The 25,286-nt window shown below is 38.8% G+C and overlaps 1 protein-coding gene across 11 annotated transcripts; it reads left to right on the top strand.

The window, feature by feature from the left end:
* Positions 1-56: 56 nt before the first annotated feature.
* Positions 57-25,041, top strand: LOC104879453 (uncharacterized). 11 transcript variants are annotated; one of them, XM_010652236.3, is made up of 13 exons: positions 57-768; positions 1,872-2,050; positions 2,946-3,462; positions 9,665-9,815; positions 10,276-10,386; positions 11,704-11,863; positions 11,956-12,120; positions 12,205-12,321; positions 18,914-19,165; positions 19,905-19,974; positions 22,972-23,144; positions 23,783-23,849; positions 24,741-25,041. In XM_010652236.3, the coding sequence occupies exons 2-13, from the start codon at positions 1,913-1,915 to the stop codon at positions 24,896-24,898; spliced, it is 2,079 nt and encodes a 692-aa protein (XP_010650538.1). In that variant the 5' UTR covers positions 57-768; positions 1,872-1,912; the 3' UTR covers positions 24,899-25,041. The 11 variants fall into 11 exon arrangements, with proteins under 11 accessions (XP_010650538.1, XP_059593112.1, XP_019075542.1 ...); XM_059737129.1 differs by having other exon boundaries at positions 18,917-19,165; XM_010652235.3 differs by having other exon boundaries at positions 62-489.
* The last annotated feature ends 245 nt before the right edge of the window (positions 25,042-25,286 follow it).

Consider the following 25,286-nt stretch of genomic DNA (forward strand, 5'->3'; position numbering starts at 1 on the left):
AAAGAAAAAGAAAAAAAAAAAAGAAATGATAGTGGAGTACGGAATAACAGTGTGCTATAACTGCTATAGAGCCATTAGCCATACAGCTCAAAACTGGTGTTGGTGCCTTCGCTCTCGATTCAATCAATCTAAACCCTAACCCTATTCAAAACCCTCTTTTTATTTCTCTCTTTATCTTCTTCAACTTTTCCTCTCTCTCATTCGGGATTTGGCAATGCGTGTAAAAGCTATCTTTTGATCATTTTCGTGTCTTGCTATTCAATTTTTTTATTTTTATTTTCCCGTGTTGCTACTATATTTTGATCAAACCCTAAAGTTGTATTCTTTTTGGGAAACCAGCATCGGTCTCTTGCGTTCTCGGTTTTATCACTTCTGTAGGGTTCTGGGTTTTTGTTTTCTCAATCGGTTTCAGCGCAACTCTTGTTAAAGTTTGCAGCTTTTTGGTTTCTTTCCGTTTGCAGGTAGATTTCCGGAGACAGTTCCGGTCAGGTAAAGCTTTTCTGTCCGGCCACCTCTGGGAAAAGTAATTTTTTGAAGTGTGTTTGTTTTGGAGGAAAATATTTTATTGGGTTTGCCGAATAAGGCCCTTGTTTTATGGAAAATTACATTGTGCACCATTGAACCATTTTAGTGAAATTTATACATAAAAAGAAAAGTCGTGTGACTGAACAGGAGCAGTTTCTTCATACGCTTACTCTAAATTAATACGATAAATGCCCTTGATCATGCTTGAAATTACACGGGATGCCACTGCATGGAATGGAGAAGGCAAGCTGGAGTAGCTGTTTGTGTAATTCAGTGTTTTTTTTATAGGATGAATGATGGCAAATTGGGTTATAAGGTTTTGTTTGTTTTAATGGAAAATCTTTCCAAGTTTTTTTTTTTCTTTATTTTTTGGAGAATAGGGAAAATTTAGAGCTCCGGTTTAGCATCCGTACATGGAGTCTTTGTTGTGGAGAAAATGAGTGTGGGTGTTTCTGTGTAATTTAGTCGTTTTTCTAATAAAATGATGATAAATGGAGCTTTAAGGTTTTGTTTGTTTTGATGGAAAATATTTCCAAAAAAGAAAACAAGTCTTTTTGAGTAAAGGGAAAATTTTGGAGAGGCCATAAGTTTCTCCAACTTAGTGTCTGTAGATAGATCCTTATTTGTGGGTGCTGTGTATATTGGTTTTAATGGAAATAGTTTCCAGATTTTTTTTTTTTTTTTAAGGCTCCATTTTCCTCCTTGAGTATTCTCCTGTGATGCTCGAGGGGTATTTACCATGAATCTTCACTAAACTGCGGGGGAAAAAAATCTCCTTTGCAAATGAAATGAAATCTTCTCCAGAGAAAAATTTCTGTGGAACAAACTAGGATTGAAGAGATAACCTTGCAGAAAAATTTCCCAGAAGATATTTATAGCAAGCACACGAAGACTGGAAGGACTCGGTAGTAACTTGTCATTTGGTTGCTGAAAAAATGATGGAAAAGGAAAGAAAACCAAACTTTTGAATTCATCTTTTAATTGAGCTCAACTAAGTTGTATTGGGCTTAGTGGAGTGGAGATTGATGATAGGAACAATGAAAAAAACCTATGATTTAACTTATTTTCTCCTTTAATTTTCTAAATTTTCCCAACATCTGAACAGAGCTAAGGTGGTTAGATAGGGTTTGAGTTTCTAAAGCATGAGGTTTGTGCTACAACGTGATATTTTGAGAATCAGTTGCCAGACACTGAGTTGTCTGCAAGGGTACCCCTTAAAATGCATGTGTGTGGAACTTTTATATTGGATATCTGAAACACTTAGATTGTATTTTGTAAACCTCTTTACTCTCCTGTAAGCTGATGACACTAATTTCATCTTTTGCTATCATCATTTGATGGTTTAGGGACAGGTAGTGCTTTTTAAGAGCTTGAGAGTTCAGAGGCGATGGTTTCACCAGATGTGGGTTCAGTCGAGGATGTTGTTCGTGCATTATTAGAGTATTTGGTTGATCCTTTGCTACCAGCAAAATCTTCTTCCCGGAGTACTCCATCACTTTCTCAGCAGCAGTCAGTTGCAAAGCAGGTGTTTTTCTTTCCACCTTTTGGGCCGTGTTTTGAATTTTGTTGCTTTAGGGCCTTGCCTCTGGGATTCTTACCTAAAAAATTCTGGTGTTTATTGGTTACTCGAAGTTGTAATTTTTTTTTGCTTTATTTAGCTATATTGTCTTTTCATGTAGAGTTTTGCTTTTTTTTTGTTGTGTTGTCTAAGGAAGACAAATCCTTGATTCAATGTTAATAGTGGATGAAAAACTATCCTTGGGAGAGGAAAGGGTAGCATTAAAAACTGATTTTGGGAAGGAAAAGTATACATCCACATCTTTGTGGGTAATGCTTTGCTCAGAAGGGTTTTGGTTCCAGATGGAGGTTACTGACTCAGTGTTACTTATCGTTTTTTAGTTTAGCAAACAGTCAAGAGATTGGATAGAGGTGTCCTGAGGGCTTAGACTGGGTCAGCTTTCTCCATTTTTCTTTAAGTTGTGCCAAGCGTGTTGAGTAGAATGATGCTTAGGACATAAGGGAGTCCCTTTGGACAGTCTGTGTGCGCAGAAGCGGCCTCTCAGTGTATTGTCAGTAATTTTCAGACAACACCCCCTTTTTTCTTGAGAGGCAGGGTAGCCGATATCTGTAATCTTAAGTCCATTATTTTAGTTTTTGGATGGGCATGAGCCTTGAGATAAACCTAGATAGACTAACCATCTTTGTAGGCCACCCAACCTGGTCTCTCTGTATGCGTATAAAAACACCCAGACATGCACTTTTTTCGATTGGCAAACCGAACATTAATGTATATGCACATGTATCCATACAAACAAAAATGCACACATATAATCGACATATGAAAATTGGGCATTGCATTTGGGTGTGTAGCCATTATTGTCCACTCCTTTTAACTGCTTGTGTTTTTCAATCTGCTTCAGGTGCATGCTGTTGTGTTACTCTACAACTACTACCACAGGAAACAACACCAGCAGCTGGAGTTTCTAGGTTTTGAACCATTTTGCAAGTTGGCTGTAGTTCTAAAACCGAGTCTGTTGTCACATATGAAGCTTATGCAGATTTTGAAAACTGGTGAATTGGATGACCTGGAAAATCACCTTTCAGCCACAGAGAAAATGGTCATGGATGCTTGTGATATATCGACTAGTCTAAATGCATCAAAAGATGTTCCTAACACAGAGGGATGGCCAATCTCCAAGGTCACAGTTTTTCTAGTTGATTCTAGGAAGGAGAACTGTGTGCTGCTATTCAGTTCTGTTACCCAAGGGGTTTGGTCAGTTATTGAGAAGGATGTTGATGCCACTAATCACAGTTTGGAAGGTGTGAAACAGATATACAGAAAGAAACGGACCACTAAAAAATCTACAAGAGATGAAACAGGCAGTGATGAAGCTAGCTTGCAGCAACTTGCATTTTCTGCTGTTAAGAAAGCAGCAGGTATGCTATCTTCAGATTTGAGGTTTTGTATACCCATTTTATGTAGTAAGGTGTCTATTTTATTCCATTTGTTTTCTGTATTTGAACTGATATTTTATTAAAATTTTAATTTGAATGGTTCATAAATATTGCAGATAAGGAAATAACATTTTGATGTTATGGCAGTTGCTTCAAGTAAATTCCCAGACATGTACTAGTATAGATTTTTATTTATTTATTGATAGGAAAACAGAAGGTATATTAGCATGGGTCTTACCAAACAAGTGAAACAACTTATGATTTAGGTTGATTCATCTTTAATGCCAATCACCTGATCTTATGTTGGGAAACACTCTGTTTTGGTAACCCGAATGTCTTCTTATTAATGTTTTTTTTTTTTTGGTTGGGTGGGAAGGGGGGAGCTATTTATCCAATCTATTTTGGTTTATTAGTTGGGAGGGGGGTAGTTTTAAGAGCTAGTTATCCAATCTATTTTGGTTTATTATTTGGGGAGGGGGGTGGTTTTAAGAGCTAGTTATTTAATATATTTTGGTTTATTATTCTTCTTTGCAAAATACATCTACACATGACTTGACGCATTAAAATCATCTTTACACCCATGGAGTATTGTTATCTCTCTCTCTTGTGTCATATATCCTATTTTTTAGTAAGTGAGATAAGCTTATTTTTTTACATGAATTTGGAAAAAGAATATGTGCAAAGGTATGTCATATTTAAAAAAAAAAACATTTACTAGGATTTCCTTAAATAGTTAAGTTATATAGTTCCTCATGATGTTTGACATTAAAATTTAAATCTCAATCATATTATTTTTATAGAGACTAGCATTTTTACATAAATCTTCAGTTTTCTGTTGTGAAAAAGAAAGCTTTATATGTGCAAAGCACAATGGCATATTTGTGTCACTCTTAAAAATAAAATGGACATGTTTGTCACTTTGGACTAATGTATATAAAGAATCAATCTACTGTTTAATTTCAAGTTCCATGCTCTGGTTTCTAAGTTTGTAAAAACCTAAACCTTGACAAAGAAATTCCCATGCTATGAAAAACAGAATAGAGGAGTTTCCAGGTATTATGGATTTTCCAATGTGCTTTTATGTAATTGTATTCTTGTTAAGTGAACGAAGATGTAGGAAAAACAGTTGTTTTGTGGGATTGTGTTAGTTTGTTAGAGGAATTTAAATAAATAAAAAATTACAGAAGATAAAAAATGTGCTAATCAAGATGAGCATTGAACAAAATTCAAAAGAGAAGAAGACTCATAAAAAATTCAAAAGAGGAAGTATATATAGATAGTAAATTTTGTTTGAAGGATGTCAAAAAAACCTAATCAAAGTAGTCATGATTTTTATGAATTTAAATGTGTGTGTGTGTGTGTGTGTGTACTTATGCATGTATATATTTTTCTTTTTCTTTTTTAAATTGTATAGGAGTATTTTCAACTAGCAAATTGGTTACACATAACTTTGTAGCCACTATGACACCCTCAAGTAAAAAAAGTATTTCTGTTCCAAGAGTCAGTTTAGAAACTCAACTTTCTTTAGAAAAGCTCAAATGACCCTATCTTATGGTCACTAATGGCTATCCAATGCACATTCGACCTATGTTGCTCCTTGAAAGGTAGATCGAACTCCAATATCTGAAAATGATGCTAAGGGAAACTTAAAAATTTCTTGGTACTTTAAATATTAGAGAAATGTAAGAAAGTATATATTCTCCCATGATTTAGTAACTGATCTCTTCCTATCCTTGAAGACATAACATTCCTTCCTAACCAGGCTACCTAAGAAATTGCTAAGATAGCCCCTCTCTGTAGGGTTATGCCTCTAGGGTTCCTACCAAGCCCTAAAAAGGATACAACCATCATATCAGAAACAAGTTTTGGAACTATCAATCCATCCTTACTAATGAAAAACGTCTTTGCCCTAATTTCAATGTAAGGTGATGTTGATGTCTTGTTTTGCAAAGTCCAGTTGATTGCTGTATACCATATGTTCAACCTGTGACACATGGGCATCATTGTGGCCTGGCCAATCATAGGCCATGTGTCTTGGGACTTTGTGTCACATGGCAAAGATAGTTGTCCGTTATTAAGTTAGTCAATGTATCTTGCATTTGGGTTCCAATGCATGACTATGCTTGTACTATGCTCATGGAATATGGATGCCCCACATTGGTAAAGGTGACTATGAGAGGTATTATTGTTTCACTTCTATAATAGAAATAAAAAGCAAATATTTATTCAAACAGTTATGGCCTATTTATCTCCTACACTTTTTAAAAAAGTGTTACTCATGATATAGTGCCTTAATGCTAATAAGCTTAACTGAGTTAGGAATAGGGTGCGGGGGTCCAATATTGATTTAGTGCATCTTGATGGTGTAGTTAGCCTTGACATTACCGAGGATCCTAGGATTGATTTCATGATCTTGATTTGATAGCTAGAGTTAGAGGCTAACCAAAGCCTGTTTTGGCAAATGGATTGATTTGACAATCAAAGTATCTAGAAGCGGATGAACCTTGCTTTATTTGGATATCTGCCATTCTCTCATGCAAGAAGTTGATGGATCTTCAATATATCAGTTTTGGTCTCTCTGTGTATCTCCCTGCCAATACATTTCTTTCTGAAAGATAGGATGGGTAGGCCAATGTATGAAAATTCTTATTTAATGTTGACATGATCCTCAATTTTTCAATAAGAATACAATGAAATCCTTGAATCAAAGGAGGGAAGGAGTTTTTTGTTTTTTTATCATTGAGGGTGTTTTAGTTTGTTTATTATAAGTCAAGTCACTATCTATCAGCTGTGCAGTATGTCCTTCCTAAGCCGACTTCGGATCATTTTCCAATTCTTCTAGACGGGGGAGGAGTAAGGAGTGGTCCGATGCCGTTCAGGTTTGAGAATGTGTGGTTGAAGGAAGAGGGGTTCAAAGAAAAAATGCAGGGGTGGTGGGTGGGGCTCAATTTTAGTGGGTCTGCGAGCTATGTGTTGGTTTCTAAATTGAAAGCTTTGAAGTCTCTGTTGAGAGATTGGAATAAGCTGGAGTTTGGGAAAGTGGAGATCAATAAGGCTTTGGCTTTGAGTCAGGTGGATTTTTGGGACAAAATGGAGTTATCTCGGACTCTCTCTGTTCAGGAGGTGGACGCAAAGAGAGGAGCTAAAGAGGATTTTAAGAAGTGGGCTTTGATGGAAGAGATATCTTGAAGACAAAAATCAAGGGAAGTCTGGTTGAGAGAGGGGGACAGGAATACTAAGTTCTTCCACAAGATGGCTAACGCTCACAGGAGGGGGAACATGTTATCCCGGGTCAAAATAAATGGTGTTTGGTTAACAAAGGAGAATGAGGTTAAAGAGGGGGTGGTGAATGAGTTTAAAGCTATGCTGTCTTCTGCTGGAGGTTGGAGACCCAGCTTAAGGGGATTGTCTTTTGAGAGATTGGAGGCGGTGGATGCAGCCAGTTTGGAGGAGCCATTTTCGGAGCAAGAGGTGATGGAGGCGCTTAAAGGTTTTTGTGGGGATAAAGCTCCCGGGCCTGATGGTTTTTCTATGGCCTTTTGGCAATCTTCTTGGGAGTTTGTGAAAGAGGAGGTCTTGGGGTTTTTTAGGGAGTTCCATAACCATGGCAGGTTTGTTAAAAGTCTTAATGCCACCTTTATTGTTTTGATTCCAAAGAAAGGAGGGGCAGAAGATTTAAGGGATTTCAGGCCTATCAGTTTGGTGAGAGGTCTGTATAAGTGGTTGGCTAAAGTTTTAGCTAATAGATTAAAGAGGGTGGTGGGGAAGGTGGTTTCCAAGGCTCTAAATGCCTTCGTGCAAGGAAGGCAAATTCTAGATGCTGTTTTGGTGGCTAATGAGGTTTTAGACTCGGTTTTAAAAAACAAGGAAGAGGCTGTGATGTGTAAGCTGGACATTGAGAAAGCGTATGACCATGTGGAATGGTCCTTTTTGTTTTCAGTCATGAGGAAGATGGGGTTTGGGGAAAAATGGATTAGATGGATGAAGTGGTGTATCTCCACTGTTAGCTTCTCCGTTTTGGTGAATGGGTCTTCCTCAGGTTTTTTTCAAAGCTCTAGAGGTTTAAGGCAAGGGGATCCTCTCTCTCCGTATCTTTTTGTGTTGGTGATGGAAGCTTTTAGTAGTCTCCTAAGGAAGGCAGTAGCTGGGGGCTTTGTGTCTGCTTGTAAGGCAAGAAGTAGGGGTGGTGAGGGAGTTAATGTGTCACACCTTTTGTTTGCTGATGACACTTTGGTTTTCTGTGGAGCTTCCAAGGTGCAATTGCTGCATTTAAATTGGATTTTAATGTGGTTTGAAGCCATGTCGGGCTTGAGAATTAATCTTGACAAAAGTGAGCTTATTCCGGTGGGTTGTGTGAATAATGTGGAGGAGTTGGCTGCAGCTATTGGTTGTAAGGTTGGAAGTCTCCCAACCTCTTATCTGGGCTTGCCTTTAGGTGCGCAGTATAGGTCGCGGGCTGTTTGGGACGGTGTGGAGGAGAGAATGAGGAAAAAATTGGCTAGATGGAAGAGCCAATACATATCCAAAGGAGGCAGGATTACTTTGATCCGGAGTACTCTAGCTAATATGCCCATTTACTTTATGTCCATGCTCTCTATGCCTAGAAAAGTCAGACTGAGGTTAGAGCGGATTCAGAGGGAGTTCTTATGGGGAGGTGGGGCCCTTGAGAGGAAGATCCATCTTGTTAAGTAGGAGCTGGTTTGTCTTGAGAAGGATAATGGGGGGTTGGGGGTCAAGAGTCTTTCTATCCTCAATAAGGCTCTTTTATGTAAATGGAGTTGGAGATTTGCTATGGAAAGAGAGGCTTTTTGGAACCAAGTGATTAGGGGAAAATATGGGGAGGAGCAAGGGGGATGGAGTTCAAAGGAAGCAAGGGGGGAGACGCATGGTGTGGGATTGTGGAAAACTCTTAGAAAAGAATGGGAAGTCGTGAAAAGTAGGCTTGTTTTCGTTGTGGGGAATGGGAAAAGGATAAAATTCTGGAAAGACATTTGGTGTGGGGATGAACCCCTTTGTGTTTCTTTTCCTTCTCTATTTGCATTGGCTGTTTCCAAGGATGCTTGGGTTAAGGATGTTTGGAGGTGCAATGAGGGTGGGGGAAGTTGGAGCCCATTGTTTTCTAGACCGTTTAATGATTGGGAGTTGGAAGAGGCGTGCAGTTTTTTTGTGGCCTTAAATAGGAAGCAAATTCAGCAAGGGGTGGATGATAGGGTGATTTGGAGAGAGACTAATTGTGGGATGTTTTCGGTTAAGTCTCTCTACAAATCATTAGTATCAGGACATCCAATCTCCTTCCCATCGTCGGCTATTTGGAAAGTTACGGTGCAGCCTAGAGTGAGTTTTTTTGGGTGGGAAGCAACGTGGGGAAAGGCTCTCACCTTGGATCAGCTTCAAAGGAGAGGTTGGGCTCTAGCGAACAGATGTTATCTTTGTCAAAGACATGAAGAATCAATTGATCACATTCTTCTTCATTGTGAAAAGGTTAGAACTCTTTGGGTGCTGCTCTACTCAATGTTCGGGGTGCAGTGGGTGCTGCCTGCCACGGTTAAGGAGACGCTTTCGGGGTGGAATGGGTCTTTTATGGGGAAGAAGAGGAAGGGTGTTTGGAAAGCAAGTCCTTTGTGCCTTTTTTGGACGGTTTGGAAGACAAGGAACAAAGTTGCTTTTGAGGAAGAGGAGTTGTCAATCCAAAGACTCAAGGCTTCTTTTGTTTATTTTCTTTGGTCGGAGACGAAGAGGTCTATAAAAGATGGTCCCTCGACCTTAGTTGATTTTGTCGGGTGGGTGGCTTCCCATTAAGGGTGTGGATAGGGTGGCTCTTTGTTCCTTGGCAGGCTGCTAGGGAGCGTGGGGTGTTTTTCTTTCTTTTTCTTTTCTCCTTCTTGTACTTTTAGCCACTGCTTCGGTGGTTTTAATACAATCTCTTTATTTATCTAAAAAGTCACTATCTATCAGTTTCTGTGATTATTCATGACTCAATTAAACTTAAAGAGTTTTCTGGCTTTGAACATGAAATGTGATGACCATGTACTGGTGTCACCTTGGCAGGCCTGATCTTTTTTTCGTTGAGTTTTACTTTATAATCCTTAGTAGTCTCTACTTTAAATTACATCTATTCAATTTATGATTTTTAAATTTGGAGAGGGCTTTCTAGGTTTGGATATAATTCTAATTCATGGAACAGGCATCAGTCAGGCTGATCTTATGGTTTTGGAGAGCCATGTTGTATATTCTTTAAGCAAAGAAAGGACAGCTTGTCGCTTTTACATAATGCAGTGCACCCAATCAATCAATGAGGATATCAGTCAAATTCCCATTAACGAGGCGATTGACAGGTTTGGTTCTAGTCACTGTCGTTTCTTCTGGTAAACATTTCATTACTGGTTTTCGGTCAGTGGGTGAAGAAGCATTTGGCTTTGCATCAGAGGAATCAATTTATATCTTTTGGGGATCTGTAGCCCATTTCAAATGCCAAACCAAATGCACTCTTGGATAAAGGTAGTTGCATGCATTCTAAGTTTAGCACTGGGCTGTAGATCAACTTTGCAATCAAAACACTTTCAGCTATTGCAAATCATTTATTTGTAGCTTCGAAAACTTTGTACCTTCAAGTAAGTTGCTTTGGGAAACTTGACTTAGAGTCAGGGGACTGTAACTTTTTCTAGTCCAGCACTTGTGTCAAGTTCAGTAAAGATGGGTGCTGGGTGCCTAAAATAATTGTAGTGGTTGGAAAACATTAATATAATGTTTTATTCCTTTTCCTGATTAAACATCCTGTCTTTGCTTTTTGAGCAGCTTGCAAGGCCCGTTGGTTAAGAACAGTTCCTGCAGTTGGACGGTGACCTCAGTTGTTGAGTATTTCCATGTGCTTCCATATAAAGGGATTTTATCAGATTGGCTTTCTAGGTTTGTTTGATTTTCTTCAGATGTGTTTTTTCTTCCAGGTATGCTTTACATGTTAAAATTTGTTATTCATCTTGGATGCTGGTAAAGCTTTTGCCTTTTGAATGTAGATCTGCTAGATTTTGACTCACCTGAACACCAGATCTCTGGATTCAGTTCTATAATCTTGTAAATGTTAAATAGGCTGTGGGGCAATCTGTGCATGCTGCATGAGTACTAGGCTTCACCTACTTTATGGTGCACTTTATATCGGGTTTATTATTTTATCAAAAAAAATTTGTGAATGTTCTATACTGTTATGCATTAGCTTTGTAATCCCACTTGCTGCTCAAAATGGTTGAAGAACGAAATAGTATATAGTGTGGTCCCTTATCTTTACTGGAAAATGCGTTGTCCTGAAACAAAAAAAGGGTGGTATTATGAGTAGTTACTTGAGTTGTATTTATTTGTTGCATTATCACCAACGCTCATCAACCTGTATTAGTCACCTCTTGGATGATCTGAATGGCCTAATGCATCCCTTTTTTTAAGTTACCATCTGTTGTTGAAGCACTAGTCTTGATTATTTAGATTGCTGTTGCCATGAATTACAACTGCTCTAACTATTTGAATCAAATTATGTAATGTTAATCTTGTGTTATTGTAATCTACAGATTCTCTTTTCTGATAATTAATTGAACATTTGTATTAATAAAATTAGAGATGTACAATTCCAATCAAAGGCAGGGTGGACTCAGGAGACGATTTACAACCATTTGAAGGGTCCAGTCTAAAATGAACTTAGAAGAAAATTGAAATGCAAGGAATTTGAGGTTCATAGAAATGGGCAATGTGAACCCCATTAAAAGTGTTACACTGAAGTGCACCAGCACACCAATTATAAAATCCTGCTATCTATGTTTCCAACCTCGCCCCTTGTAGAGCACCCTACACCTCTTTTTCCAAAAGTGAAAGTGAAGAATGAAAATTTTTCACATTGTATGGTTACTAGCATCCCATCCTGGCAAGCATGAGTGAGCACCTGTGTTCATTGTTTTCGATTGCTTATTTATGGTAAATACAAGAGAGGCCACAAGTTGAAGGTTTCTTAAAATTATTTAGCTAGACTGCATGTAGTATAGGAATTTGTGTCTCAGTTATTCTGTATCAACTATGAACAGTAACTCTTATCCTTTTCTTTTATTATGTTTTTGAAATTATACAAGATAGAAGGGTAGCCGTTCTCCTTCAATGCCTATGTATGGTCCAACCTATATGCAGGAGCTGGTATATAAAAAATGTTTGATTCCTCACTTTGTGGCTTGTAATTCTTCTCTACAGGGGAGTATTCTCAAACAGTTTGCAGGATTTAAGGGTGGGATTGGGAAACGAAAAATTAAACAGCACTCAGAGGACAGCAGAACCTTTGGATGCAGAAGTTAAGAGAAACAGCAATGAGTCTCATAGTAACTGTGGCAGAGTAGATGTTCTTGGCAATGAGGCAAGTGATGATCAATACTGAAAATCTGAAGCAGAAAGACAGCAATGAGTGTTATGTGATTGATTTATCTTCATGCTTTCTCTGGGTTCCAGAATATGAATGCAGATAACCCTTGCATGGTTTGCCCCCAAAATGAAGATGATGCAGAAGTTAATAAGAAAAGAGTTGGATCTGATAGGTACTTGAGCACAGCAGATGTTCTTGGCAACAAATCAAGTGGCACTGACACTGAATCTCCCAGATGGAAATACAGTAATGTGTGTTGTGTGATTGGTTTCTTTAATGCATTATGTGAGCCCCGGAATATTACTGAGAATGATTCTTCAATGTTTTGCCTCCAGAATGAAAGCAGAAGTAAGAGCCTTCCTAATTCAGTCGAAGTCAACCTTCACCAGAAAGAGATGACTCTGTTTACAGCCAGGGATCTAAATGCTGCAGCAACTGGTGCTATGGCCAAGGTAAGATATATTAATCCTCTTCAACCAAGTCCTTTTATTAAACACTTTCTTTTATGATTTTATGCCTTCTAGTTTTGTCATTAAAGTTCCTTAACTCCTTGTTGGTTGTAGATATACAAATAATATGAAAGCTCATATTCCCATTATTGCAACCTTTTCTTTCCGCATAATTGTTAGGTTATATAAGATATATGGGAACCTAGGAAATGTTGGTGATGGAGCTCAAAGCTTGCCCCTTTAATTTGTTTGTCCATACTCCATAGTTTTGTTCATGTTGTTGCTATCCTTGAGCATAAGAAAATTTTTAGTGCATGATATTGCCCTAGAGGAATACAATCTCAGGTTATAGGAATTTACTGGAGATTACATGCTATATGAGTGTCTTTGTGGTCCTTGATGACACTGAGATTTTCCCCTCCTTTTCTTGGCCTTTATATGGTTCTATGCATTTTCACTTTGTTTTTTTGCCAATGCAATCTTGGGCTTAAAAAGAGCTCTCTACCTCCCCTGCATAAATTTTTTTATGATAAGAGTATGAAAAGTGATATCATTGATTGATAGACATGGATGTAAAAATAAGGGAAACAGGTTGCAAATAAAAGAAAAGGCGAAAAAAAGAAAGTAGAAAACAAAGTCCAATCACCATATTGCATTAGGCACTCTGACTTGATATTGGATTTAAGATGATCCCCTACAAGAGAGCTCTTGGCCAATGAAGATACCTTCTATGTTGTCAATCTAGGTCTCTACACTTGATAGATGGGGTGTTTGGTTTGGGCGGTGGTGTGTGATGATCTTTTGTGAACTTCATCAGTAACAGGTTGCTGAGGTTTTCAGGTTTGTGGATTATTTGGGCCTTTTGCTTGCCTATGTATTGTTGTAGGTACACTGTATATGTTTCTTGTGTACTAAAAAGTTCTGTTCCTTTACTGCCTTTCTATTACATTTCTTAGCTCATAAATAAGTATTGAAGAGCCTTCCTTAGCACTCCATTATGCGGGGTAACACATGAGATAACCTACACTGAAGCCCCTTACACTACCAAGTTCCAGAAGGCCTCTAGTAACAATAAGATTTCTAACTCATTAGTCATCCTTCTCCCAACTAGTCTTGAGAAGGCTCAAATAATGTTTCCTTCTTTTTTTTTTTTTTTAAATTAATCTCAAATAATGTCTCTTTGTTATATGATAATAGCTCCAATGCTAAGAAATTTTACCATAAGTACTTCCTATTCATCCTTAGAGGGGAAAGGATACTATTGACTTTTTCCTTTTTTATAGGAAATATAAGATGTATATACATGGAAAAAGAAAAGAGTACACCTGAGTACACAGGATGTATACAATGGAAAAAGAAAAGGAAAGGGGGCTGTGATTGAGTTGGATGAAAGGTGCGGTAATGACACCGTGGAGGAGGAAAGTGAAGGGAAGTTAAACTTTACTCCGTTGAGAGTGTGTCCGGCGGAAGTAAGGGACGATCAGATGGGAGTGGGGGTTTCTTTTATGTTGGAAGAGGGGAGAGGCGAAGGGGTTGAGAAAGAAGGAGAAGACAAAGAGAGTTGGAGGTATAGTTGTCTGGCAAGATTTTGTCAGTGTTTGGGAATGCCTTCGGAAGGCTTTGAAAGGGAGATATTGCAACTCCTCAATAAAATTAGGGAAAGAAGGGATTGTTCTGAGAGGGTTACAGGAAAAAAAAGGAAGGGTAAGGGACTTTCGAGATTTGATCGTGAATTAAAGAAACTTGAGTGGTCGGTGAATTATGAAGGAATTGTAGAGGATCGGGGCCATCAAGAGTCTGGTAGATGAAGCTAAGGATTCTGTTGTGGAATGTAAGGGGGGCAAACGACAAGGAAAAGAGAAGGGTGATAAAGGATGTGATTAAATCACAGAAGGTTGACCTAGTGTGTATTCAGGAAACAAAAATCCAGGAGATGTCAAATGGGTTGGTCAAAAGCCTCGGGGTTGGAAGATGTTTGGAATGGGGGTCTTTAAATTCCAGGGGGACGGCTGGGGGGGTGTTGGTGTTTTGGGATAACAGGGTATTGCAATTAGAGGAGATGGAGGTGGGCAAATTTACAGTCTCTTGTCGTTTTAAGAGCTGTGAGGATGGGTTCTGTTGGTGTTTCACAGGAGTTTATGGGCCCACAGCAAAAGCGGAGAGAGGATTTTTGGAGTGAGCTGGGGGCAATAAAAGGGTTATGGAATGAGCCGTGGCGCGTTGCAGGAGACTTCAATATGATTAGATTCCCATCTGAGAGGAGCAGAGGAGGCCGTTTAACCCAGGCAATGAGGAGATTTTCAGAGGTGGTTGAGGAGTTAGAATTAAGGGATTTGCCACTTCAAGGGGGGGTGTTCACGTGGTGTGGTGGTCTCAATAATCGATCAAAATCAAGAATTGATCGATTTTTCATTTCTGAGGATTGGGAAACTCATTTTCAAGGGGCCATCCAAACTGTCTTGGCTAGGCCTATCTCTGACCATACCCCGATTCTTCTGGATGGGGGAGGAATGAGGAGAGGACCAACTCCTTTTAGATTTGAGAACATGTGGCTGAAAAGTGAGGGCTTTAAAGAGGTAATGAGACAGTGATGGGAGGGGATTCAAGTGAATGGATCGGCTAGTTTCATATTGACTGAAAAACTGAAGGCCTTAAAACCGCTGTTAAGAAGTTGGAATAAAGAGGTTTTTGGACAGATTGATTTAGAGAAACAAAAAGCATGGAACTTAATAGAGTATTGGGACAAGGAAGAAATGGTTCGTTCTCTATCAATAGAAGAAGAAGAAGTTAGGAAGGAGGCAAGGGAGTTATATAAGAAGTGGGCTCTATTGGAAGAAGTATCATGGAGGCAAAAGTCTAGGGAAATTTGGCTAAAAGAGGGGGACAGAAACACCAAGTTTTTTCATAAAATGGCAAATGCTCATAGAAGGAGGAAGCAACTGAATAGAATAAAGGTGAATGAGAGGTGTTTTACTGAGGAGAGTGAAATCAAAGAGGAGGTTGGCAGAAATTTCCAAGAACTGTTGACAGACCCGGGTGATTGGAAGCCTAGTATTGAAGGGCTAAACTTTGAGAGGCTGGAAGAGAGGGAGGTAGAGAGGCTGGAGCAACCATTTTCAGAGGAGGAGGTCTTTGAAGCGCTGAAAGGCTGTTGCGGTGAGAAAGCACCAGGGCCGGACGGCTTCTCAATGGCCTTTTGGCAGTTTGCTTGGGATTTTGTGAAGGTGGAGGTCTTGAATTTGTTCAGACAGTTTCATGAGACGGGGAGATTTGTCAGAAGCATGAATGCAACCTTCTTAGTTTTGATTCCCAAGAAAGGGGGGGCTGAGGACTTAAAGGATTTTAGGCCAATAAGTTTGGTGGGAGGGCTTTACAAATGGTTAGCTAAGGTGTTGGCTAACAGGTTAAAAGGAGTGTTAGCTAAAGTGATATCTTTATCTCAAAATGCTTTTGTGGAGGGGCGGCAGATTATGGACGCAGTTCTAATCGCTAATGAGGCAATAGATTCCATCCTGAAAAATAATAGAGGGGCAATAATGTGCAAATTAGATATAGAGAAAGCTTATGACCATGTGGATTGGAAATTTTTGATAGCGGTAATGGGGAAAATGGGATTTGGAGGTAGGTGGTGTAATTGGATAAAGTGGTGCTTATCCACTGTCAGATTTTCAGTTCTGGTGAATGGCAGTCCAACGGGTTTTTTCCAGAGCTCGAGGGGCATAAGGCAAGGAGACCCCCTCTCGCCTTATTTATTCGTAATAGTGATGGAGGCTTTCAGTTGTTTGATGAAAAGAGCAGTTGATGGTGGTTTTTTGACGCCTTGTTTGGTTCGGGGAAGAAGGGGCGAAGGGGTCCAGTTTACTCATTTGTTGTTTGCTGATGACACGTTGGTCTTTTGTGAAGCTAAAGAGGATCAGTTGACACACCTATGCTGGCTGCTAATGTGGTTTGAGGCTTTATCAGGGTTAAAAGTGAATATGGAAAAGAGTGAATTGATTCCAGTTGGTAGAGTTGAAAATGTGGGAGAGTTAGTTGATGAATTTGGTTATAAGGTGGGAAACTTACCATCCACCTACCTAGGAATGCCTTTAGGTGCTCCTTTTAAATCTAGTGGTGTTTGGGATGGAATAAAGGAAAGATTCAAAAGGAGATTGGCTATGTGGAAGCGACAGTACATTTCAAAAGGAGGAAGGATTACCTTAATTCGGAGTACTTTGTCCAACTTGCCAATCTATTTCATGTCCATCTTCCAAATTCCAAGGGCGGTTAGGATAAGACTGGAAAAGATACAAAGAGATTTTCTGTGGGGAGGAGGCGCTCTTGAGTAGAAACCTCACTTAGTAAGGTGGTCAATTGTGTGTGATGATAAAGGTAAAGGAGGGTTGGGGGTAAAGAGTCTTGGTTTGTTCAATAAGGCTCTCCTGGGAAAGTGGGCATGGCGTTTTGCTAACGAGAAAACGGCCTTATGGAATCAGGTGATTAGAAGGAAGTATGGGGAGGAGAAAGGAGGATGGAGATCTTGTGAGATTAGGGAGGCTTATGGGGTTGGTTTGTGGAAAGCTATAAATAAGGTGGGACAATTTGTAACCCCTTTTTTTGGCTATGAGGTGGGGGATGGTAAGAATGTGAGGTTTTGGAAAGATAAGTGGTGTGGTACCAGCCCTTTAAGCGAGGCTTTCCCTTCTTTATTTTCCATAGCAACATCAAAAGAGGCATGGGTAAATGAAGTGTGGACAGCCGAGGGGGATAGGAGTGGAAGTTGGACTCCTACTTTCAATAGGCCGTTTAATGATTGGGAATTGGAAGAAGGGGGAAGGTTACTTGGGTGTTTGGAAGGAAAGATGGTGAGGATGGATGAGGAGGACAGGGTGAGATGGGTGGAATCAAAGGATGGGGTTTTTTCGGTAAAGTCCTTGTATAGGGTAATGCAGTCGGTGTCGTCAGCTTGGTTTCCTTCAAAGATTATTTGGATGTCTTATGCTCAACCCAAGATAAGCTTCTTTGCGTGGTAGGCGTCGTGGGGTAGAGTCCTAACTTTGGACCGTCTGCAAAAGAGGGGTTGGGCTTTGGCAAATAGGTGCTTTCTTTGCCAAAAGTGCGGGGAGTCAATTGACCACCTCCTCCTTCATTGTGAAAGAACAAGGGAGTTGTGGACCTTGCTCCTCTCTTTTTTTGGAGTCTCTTGGGTTTTTCCGCGTTCGGTTAAGGAAACTCTAATAGGTTGGAGAGGTTCCATTATGGGCAAGAAGAGGAAGGTGACGTGGCTTTTGGGACCATTATGCTTGTTTTGGGTCATTTGGAAGGCTAGAAATTCAATTGCTTTTGAGGACGGGGTGCTATCTATACAAAAGTTGAAAATTTCCTTTGTGTATTTGCTATGGTCGGAAATCAAAGTGTGGATAAAAGATGGTCCTTCGACCTTATTAAATTTTATAGATTGGGTGTGCATGTATTAAGGAAGAGGGTTTTTTGTGCTTTCATAGAGGGGTGGGTTCTTTTGTAAGGGGGTGAGTTGTTTTTTCTATACTGTAACTATTTGAGTCGCTTCTTTAGCGTCTCTTTATCAATACATATATCACTTACTGATCAAAAAAAAATGGGTACAACAAGGCAAAGCCACATGAGAGAACACTAAAAAAGCTCTCACCAAGATCCTAAGAAATCAACAAAATCAATCCATAGGCTTTGAGCCTTCTTTTGCATCCCTAACCATGCTAGGAGATTGCTTAGGAACAAACTTTTCAACCTTTGATTTGATGTCTCATCGTTTCAAACGCTTAATGATTTCTTTCCTTACACAATGTCCAAAAAGTGCATAGGGGAGCAGCCTTCCAAGCTTTCTTTCATTTTTCTATCTATGAAGGATCCCTGTTAACTTAATAAGGTTTCTTTGATTATGGAGAGAAGCACCCAAACTACTCCATATAAAGAGAATAGCAATTTCCATAGAACCCTTGATTTGACAATATGAAGAAGAATGTGATCAATTGATTTGCCTTCGACTTTACAAAGAAATTGTTTATTTGCTAGTAACCCCCCTTTTCTTTAGAGTTGATCTATCATCAAAACTTTTCCCCAACTGGCTTCCTAAACAAAAAACTTGCTCTGGTTGGGACCCAAGAAGTCCAGATAATGCCTGAAGGGAAGGGAATCGACATCCCTGGCTCCAAGATGAAGAAAAGGAATTTGATAGAAAAAGCTAAGGCTTGGCCTTGATGTTAATCAGTTGGACTTTGTTCATCTTAGTAGAGAACAAATTTTACAAATTTATTAATATCCTATGCTAATAAACATAATAAGGCTGCTTTGACACATGTTTACCAGCCCCCATGGATTTCAAGGCACATTTTTCCATATTTTGTTGATATTCTTTTGCTTAAATGAAGGTTGGTGAATGGCTGTGTAGGATTATAGGAGTTTTGATTGGTGATAATGATTATGTCAGCATTTAAAGATTACAGATTAATGAGCATGTATGGGTGTTTTACTCTCTCGTGAGGGTAGAGAAGAATCCTGAACTGTAAATCTGGAATAATCATTAATGTTCTTTTTTTTTTTTCCTTTGTTCTGTTATGTTAATTCTTGGTGAATTTAGCAGGAGGGGATTGCTAACTCTGTGATGACACCATGCACGACTAGCTGTAGAGGTGAGAAGGTTGCCAACGGAGGAGAGATCTGCAACTTTATCATGCCAGATCAGGATGGAATGCTGATAGAAGATAGGGCGCTGGTTACTTACGAGTCCAACTCTGAACATCTTGACAAACTTCAAATTACTATTGCTTCAAAGGAAAAATTATTGTCACAAACTGCCCTGAAAGTTCTTCTCAGAAAAAGGGATAGACTGGTATACCTCTTTCCTTTACTAGTTAAGATAAGCATTGTTTCTGAATTCATGCATATGTGTGTGGTCATCATCCAATTGCGCCTGGTGCAGAACACTGCTAGTTTTATAACAATAGAAACTTCGTGCAGGATTCATGTTTCATTTATTCCACTGTTGAATTGCATGTGCCCTCCATGCTCAGCATATTGATCGGAGATTAACTGCTGTTCCATCTATATAAAACTATATATTTGAGCTCTATTTGAATTTTGGGTTCAGTAATAGATGAGCTGGTGGTACTTTGATCAATATGATATTTGGTGCGCATGATATCTGAGAAGTAGCATTATTCCAGCATTTAACTTGGGAAAACAGTGGTCTCTTGTGAAGTTATTTGGTGTAAAATAGCAATGTTTTATACTAGGTGTAATTGAATCATCTGTCTCACTGAACACATTGTAAATTGATTTGTAATTGGCAGTCTATTTGACTGCATGCCTTCTGTAGATGGAAATAGGTGGTGGCCTGTATTCAATCGATTTCATTCTTCAGAATGTTGTATGGATCTCTTAATTGGTTTAGGCTCTGACCTAAGAGGTTACCTAAATGGACATATCTGATGGTGTCATTACTTTATTCCCTTAGTTCATCATATCATCTTTTACATCTATAGTTTGCTGTCCTATTTTGAAAATTCTTTGCTTTTTACTTCCGAAGTCAGGAAAGTTTCTTATCAAGTTGTTATGCACTTGTGTTTCAGTCTCATCAGCAACGCAAATTAGAAGATGAGATTGCACAATGTGATAAAAATATTCAGACAATTTTAGATGGTATGACTCTCTTCTGGTGCTTTTGTATTTTGTTAACATTTTCTGCTTTTATTTTTGCAAGTCATGCTTAAAATATAAGTGGATTATGAGATCAGATTAACTCTGTTAGTACAGCGTTTATTGGCTTATAATCTTGAACACACTCAAGTCACTTGCATTGGTGGTGCAGTGCCGTATCCCTAGCCTTAAGACCCTGTTCCTTTTCAGTAGGAAACTACGAAACCTGAAAATAATGTTGGTGAACATTGGTTGGTTGAAATGGTTCTGCATATGCCTACTGCTAGTTCCTTTTTAAGGACACTGGTTCAAGTTCCTTCTTGTTTTTAGGTTACCATTGGAACCAGAGCCTGACCAGTTTTAGTAGGACACTATAACACAGAGTTAGGGATAAGAATCAAGGGAGCAAAGCAGAAAAACAGGATGGGAACATTGGTTTGTGTGTGTACGTGGGTGGGTTATAACCTGCTGTGGCCAGCCCTTGTCTGAGTGTCTGAGCGTCTGAGCCAAGGCCCACCATTTTTTCTGGACCCATTTTTAAGCAATCATTTCTGAAATGGGCAGGCTCTTTTAAAATAATTTGGATCAACTGATTAATGTACAATCTTTTCTTCTTCTTCCTACTAATTTAAGGGACAGGACATAGAAAAGATTTTCTAGGCTTCATAACACCAATACTCAGAAGTTGAAGTTCATGCTTGTCATGAACTTATATGGGAATAGAGGAGGTTTGGATTTGATGAAGGGAGCATAAGATTGGCATGACAAACATATCTCCAAGCTAGCGAAATTAGGCGAAGAAGCACCCACAAAAGGCATGGTTAAATATCTCCTCCTTATTGGAAGGTTGCTTCTGAGTTTTGGCAAGGGTAGAGGCAAGGTGATTTGGAGGTGTTCCACCTTTTTACACTCCATCTTATCCAAAAGGCCAAGAAAGGTATTCCACTTTTTAGCAGCATTTGGATGAAAAGAAGTCTGAAATTTTTTAAGGTGGGAGAATGTCCAGTTTTCCTGGCATAAAAGATCTCCAAGATTAATATCCAGTTCCCTTGATCTACAGAATAATTTATAATTTTGATGGATGCTTCCATTGGAAGTCTAATTCTACAACATGTTTTCTTTAGGGAATTGAGGGCCTATGCCACTGTGGAGGATACTTGTATGAATCATACTGGTGATTTTGTTTATCTTACTAAAATCTGAAGTTAGTATGCTTTTGGTTGATTTTATTTGTGCTAGAGATCAGGATTTTATTTCCCTTTTAAAGGAGATTTTTCTGTGTAACTACCTTTTTTTTTTGCTAAAGATTGGAAATGGGATAGTGTGAATTTTTGGCTTAGAAAGATAGGAGATTTCACCTTTTTTAGGTGTTCAGTTTTCCTGGATGCACCAGACCCAGATCTGTAAACTTCTCTTGAAGATCACTATTGGGTTGAAGATCAACACGGGGAGAGTATTCTTGATGTTAAATTGAAAGAGAGGGCAACCTTTAACTACTCAACTGAAAGTAGAACTATTTTAAATTTGATATCATGTCAAATGACTCGATATGCCAATCTCTTTGTAGTAAGAGATCTTTTACTAATATATCTTTTTTTTTTTTAACCCTGTAAGGGCCAATGACAGTTTCTGCAAATTCATTCCTGCAGGGCGATGTTCTGAAGTCAGAGCACTATCATGGTTGGCAGCCCATAGGAAAGTAAATGCCAATTATAAACGTTGATTCAGAAGGTGACGCAAATTCTTTCCTGGGAACTTTGTTGTGCTTTTGAAAGGAGGATGGAGAGTTGGCCATAAAGAAACAAGTGGAAAATCAGTAGATCACTTAGTTATCCATTGCCCTTCTCCCATGCAGTGTGGAAAAGGCTGTTTTCTTAGGCAGAAATCTCTTGGACTGGCTCTGAAACAAAATAATAGTAAAGCTGGAAATTCACTGGGGAAGTGTAGGTGAAGATTGTAGAGGAATGCTAGGGGCTGAGGATAAGACAGAATCTTTAGAGGTGTCTGGTAGAAGTCCTTTTCCTCTCTTTGGCTTCCGTCGTCCAAAAATTGTTATGGAATCCCTTAGTATCCTTATGTCATATTGGAGGATGTGGCATTTCTACCATTAACTTACAATCCTGATTTCTTTCCCTTGGTGGACAATTCCATATAACCATCTTAATGTATTGTTGAATGATTTAGGGAATCCAGGTTGGAAAGAAATGGGTTATCATCAGGAATCATATAGGAGAGGCCATTTTAGCTTTTACTTTAGAGAAGCGGGGAGGGCTTCTGTAGATGCAAAAGTTCTTGTCTGTATCAGAAGGTCTTAGAGAGTGAATCTTTAGGTTTGAGCTAGTTTTTGATAGACTGGGACTCACTGCTCGTTATTTCCTGGGTAAGGGAGAGCAGATGTGAATCCTTGATATGCACCCATCTCATGAAGTCCTGACTAAATATGTCAGGTCTGTGTGGAGTTTACATGGTTGTCTTAAGGTAAAACATGAAATTGGCATCCTATAAACAAGGAGCCCTTTTTTTCAAACTGGATCAGTAAAACTATAAGCAAACTTTTAGCTGAAGAAGCAGCAGATTTCATATCAGATTTGATAAATCAAATGTTATTCCATGGTCATCTTTGTTATCAATCCTGGATTCCTAGACCACTTGGGCAGCAGCTAAAGTTGGAAAGATTGGTGGGTTTGGATAATGTCTTAAGTGATATTGTAACATGCCTGGAAGCAATCTAAACCACTTTCCTTGGTCATCTTCTATATATGCTAGGGACATTATCTTATTCGAACCTTCTATGTAACATTGTCTGAGAAATGAAATTTGTAGTATGACAGTTTTATGATAGAAATGAGAAATTTTTGGTCCAGCTTTTGGAAATTGGATCTCTGCCCACCCTTCATCCCACAGTGATCCATAGCAGCCATCAATAAATGCAAAGAATCTAAACTTATATTTTTGTCTTTCTCTACTCACAATTTTATCTTTTCTTCTGAATTTTCTTAGGTGGTGAAGATGATTTGGCGTTAAAGATAGAATCAATTTTAGAATTTTGTAATGACGCATGCCCTCAAACTCGAGATAGGACTTACCGCCATCTTGAGGACCAAGAATCGCCTCAACATATCAAGAGGAAGAGATTGTCTGAGGCCATTCTGAATATACAAAAGTCATGTCAGGCAAGTTGTGGCATTATAATTCTTTTCATTTACATATTATTCTTTTCCTTATGAATTTAAAATCTTATTATCTTTAGATTATTCTGGATTCTAAATATTATGATCTATCAACAATTTTTTTATGATGCTACATATGACCTTCAAAATTGGAGGTTTTCAGCTTGACAACAAAATATGAGTTTTCTTGTAATTAACGGAAATTTTCCTCCAGAGAAGAAAATGCCCTTGCCACAAGATACGTGAAAGTTCATAACAAGTTATTTCTTTCATACTTGTATCCACCGGGAAAGAAATGAGCTAATTATTCTGACCGGATCAAATACTCGAAGCAACCCAAACTAGATCTTTAGTTGAGCCATATCCATCATGCAACTTGTTTATGACCTTGGATTGTTGTGTCTTATGTAACGCTACCCAGAAGTCTGACAAGCTATATGAGCTCCTGAAATTCTAGACCCATGAACTCAACCAAACATGGAGCATAATGTATCATTTTATGTCTGAATGATATTCATCAGGATTCATAACAATTATGAGCTTGTTCAGAATATCAGTGTCATGAGTTGTGTGATCTTGGGCTGCATGCTAATTAATGATATTTTACATGGTACAGACTCATCACTTTGTTCATTGAGCAGGAACTCGATGGTATCTGTTATGAGAACAACTGGATATTACCAACATATCGAGTATCCCTATTAGATGGTAAGATGATCTAACTTTGATTCACGAGAGGAAATTTGAGTTACTTTTGTTTTTGACTGTGTGCTGTCTTCTGAATTGGTGTGTGTAGCTGAGGAATGTTTAAGGAGAATTTCTTCAAACCCAGTCTGACTGGTTATTTGAGTCCCTTTGTTTCTTGTGAGAGTTTGTTTGGGACACAAGGAAGGATGCCTCAAACTAGAAGCTGTGGTTCTAGTTTAAAATTAAGTACATAGCCTTACTAGTAAAGGGGGCTCTACCATCACCAAAAATTCATCATCTTTCAAACAAAAAGCTTACTAATAATGGAAATGCCAGATATCCAAACAAAAATGTAAGGCAATGGTGGATCACCCTGTCGAACCCCTCTAGATGGCTTGAACTCCTCTGGAGCCCCTTTCCATTCTTCCTTCGCCCCTCACTCCCCCTAAAAAATGCAAGAAGCCCGAAGCCCCTCTCTGATAAGGAAGGAAACAAAATAATCTAATTATTGAGTGGAACTCGATAACTTTGGTTTTTCTTGAATTTTGTTTGCAATAGTTTATGGGAATTATTAAATTTGATATTAATATGTGATATATCATTATAAATGTTGAATATTTATGAAAATATATAAAAACGTGTACTTGATGTATTAGATTTTGTGGCATGACACAATGTATCAAGATCTTGTTTGGACTGACATTTAACTTATGCATTTAGCAGTAGAAGAAGAGAGTTAAGTTATAATTGACCTTTAAACACCACTGTTAGCATTTAAAAAACTCTCCCAAACAGGGCTCTAAAACCCCCACCCGAACCCCACATCAGGGATGTATGTAGAGACAGTCCAATATTTACATATTCAGAAAAACTGGGCTAATGCATGTCTTTTAATTCTTATTGCATTTGTAGGCAAATCTGAAGGCACTGTGAGTGTAAAAGGGGTGGATTTCGAGATTTCGGTTGTAGGGGAGCCGTGTGACACTCCTCGGGAAGCCAGGGAATCGGCCGCTGCACAAATGCTGGCCAAACTGCAGAGTATGGCGACCGCAGCAGCAGGTAGGTTTTGAGTTTGGTGGGCTCACGTGTAGGGGCTTCCTCTCTGCCCAGAAATATTCTGTTGAGAGTGATGTAATGAATTTGTACCGTTTTTAAGCTTGGAGCTTGTAAACTGTTTCCAAAGTTACTTGATAACTTCTATAATTTGATTCCATCTGCTTGGGGTACTAACATAACAAAGTTTCATTAAACATGAAATAACATTCTTTATGAACTAGAAACACGACAAAAATCATAGAATGATTTTCAAAACTTAATCAAACATCTGATTTGTGTGACAACATTTCCCAGAACTATGAAAGGTTTTTAACCCTAACCACTCCCAAATAGGGTGTTAGTAACATGACCGAACTTAACCAACTAAACTAAACAGCCCCATAAATGAGCTCTCACAGCTAC

This window comes from Vitis vinifera, chromosome 5 (assembly GCF_030704535.1).
Source record: "Vitis vinifera cultivar Pinot Noir 40024 chromosome 5, ASM3070453v1".
Classification (NCBI taxonomy): domain Eukaryota; kingdom Viridiplantae; phylum Streptophyta; class Magnoliopsida; order Vitales; family Vitaceae; genus Vitis; species Vitis vinifera.

Excerpts from the sequence above, each read along its gene's own strand:
- LOC104879453 (XM_010652236.3), top strand. The coding sequence starts at position 1,913 with ATGGTTTCACCAGATGTGGGTTCAGTCGAGGATGTTGTTCGTGCATTA. Across the intron at positions 3,463-9,664 it reads TGCTGTTAAGAAAGCAGCAG|GCATCAGTCAGGCTGATCTT; the intron begins GTATGCTATCTT and ends TTCATGGAACAG. Across the intron at positions 10,387-11,703 it reads TTATCAGATTGGCTTTCTAG|GGGAGTATTCTCAAACAGTT; the intron begins GTTTGTTTGATT and ends TCTTCTCTACAG.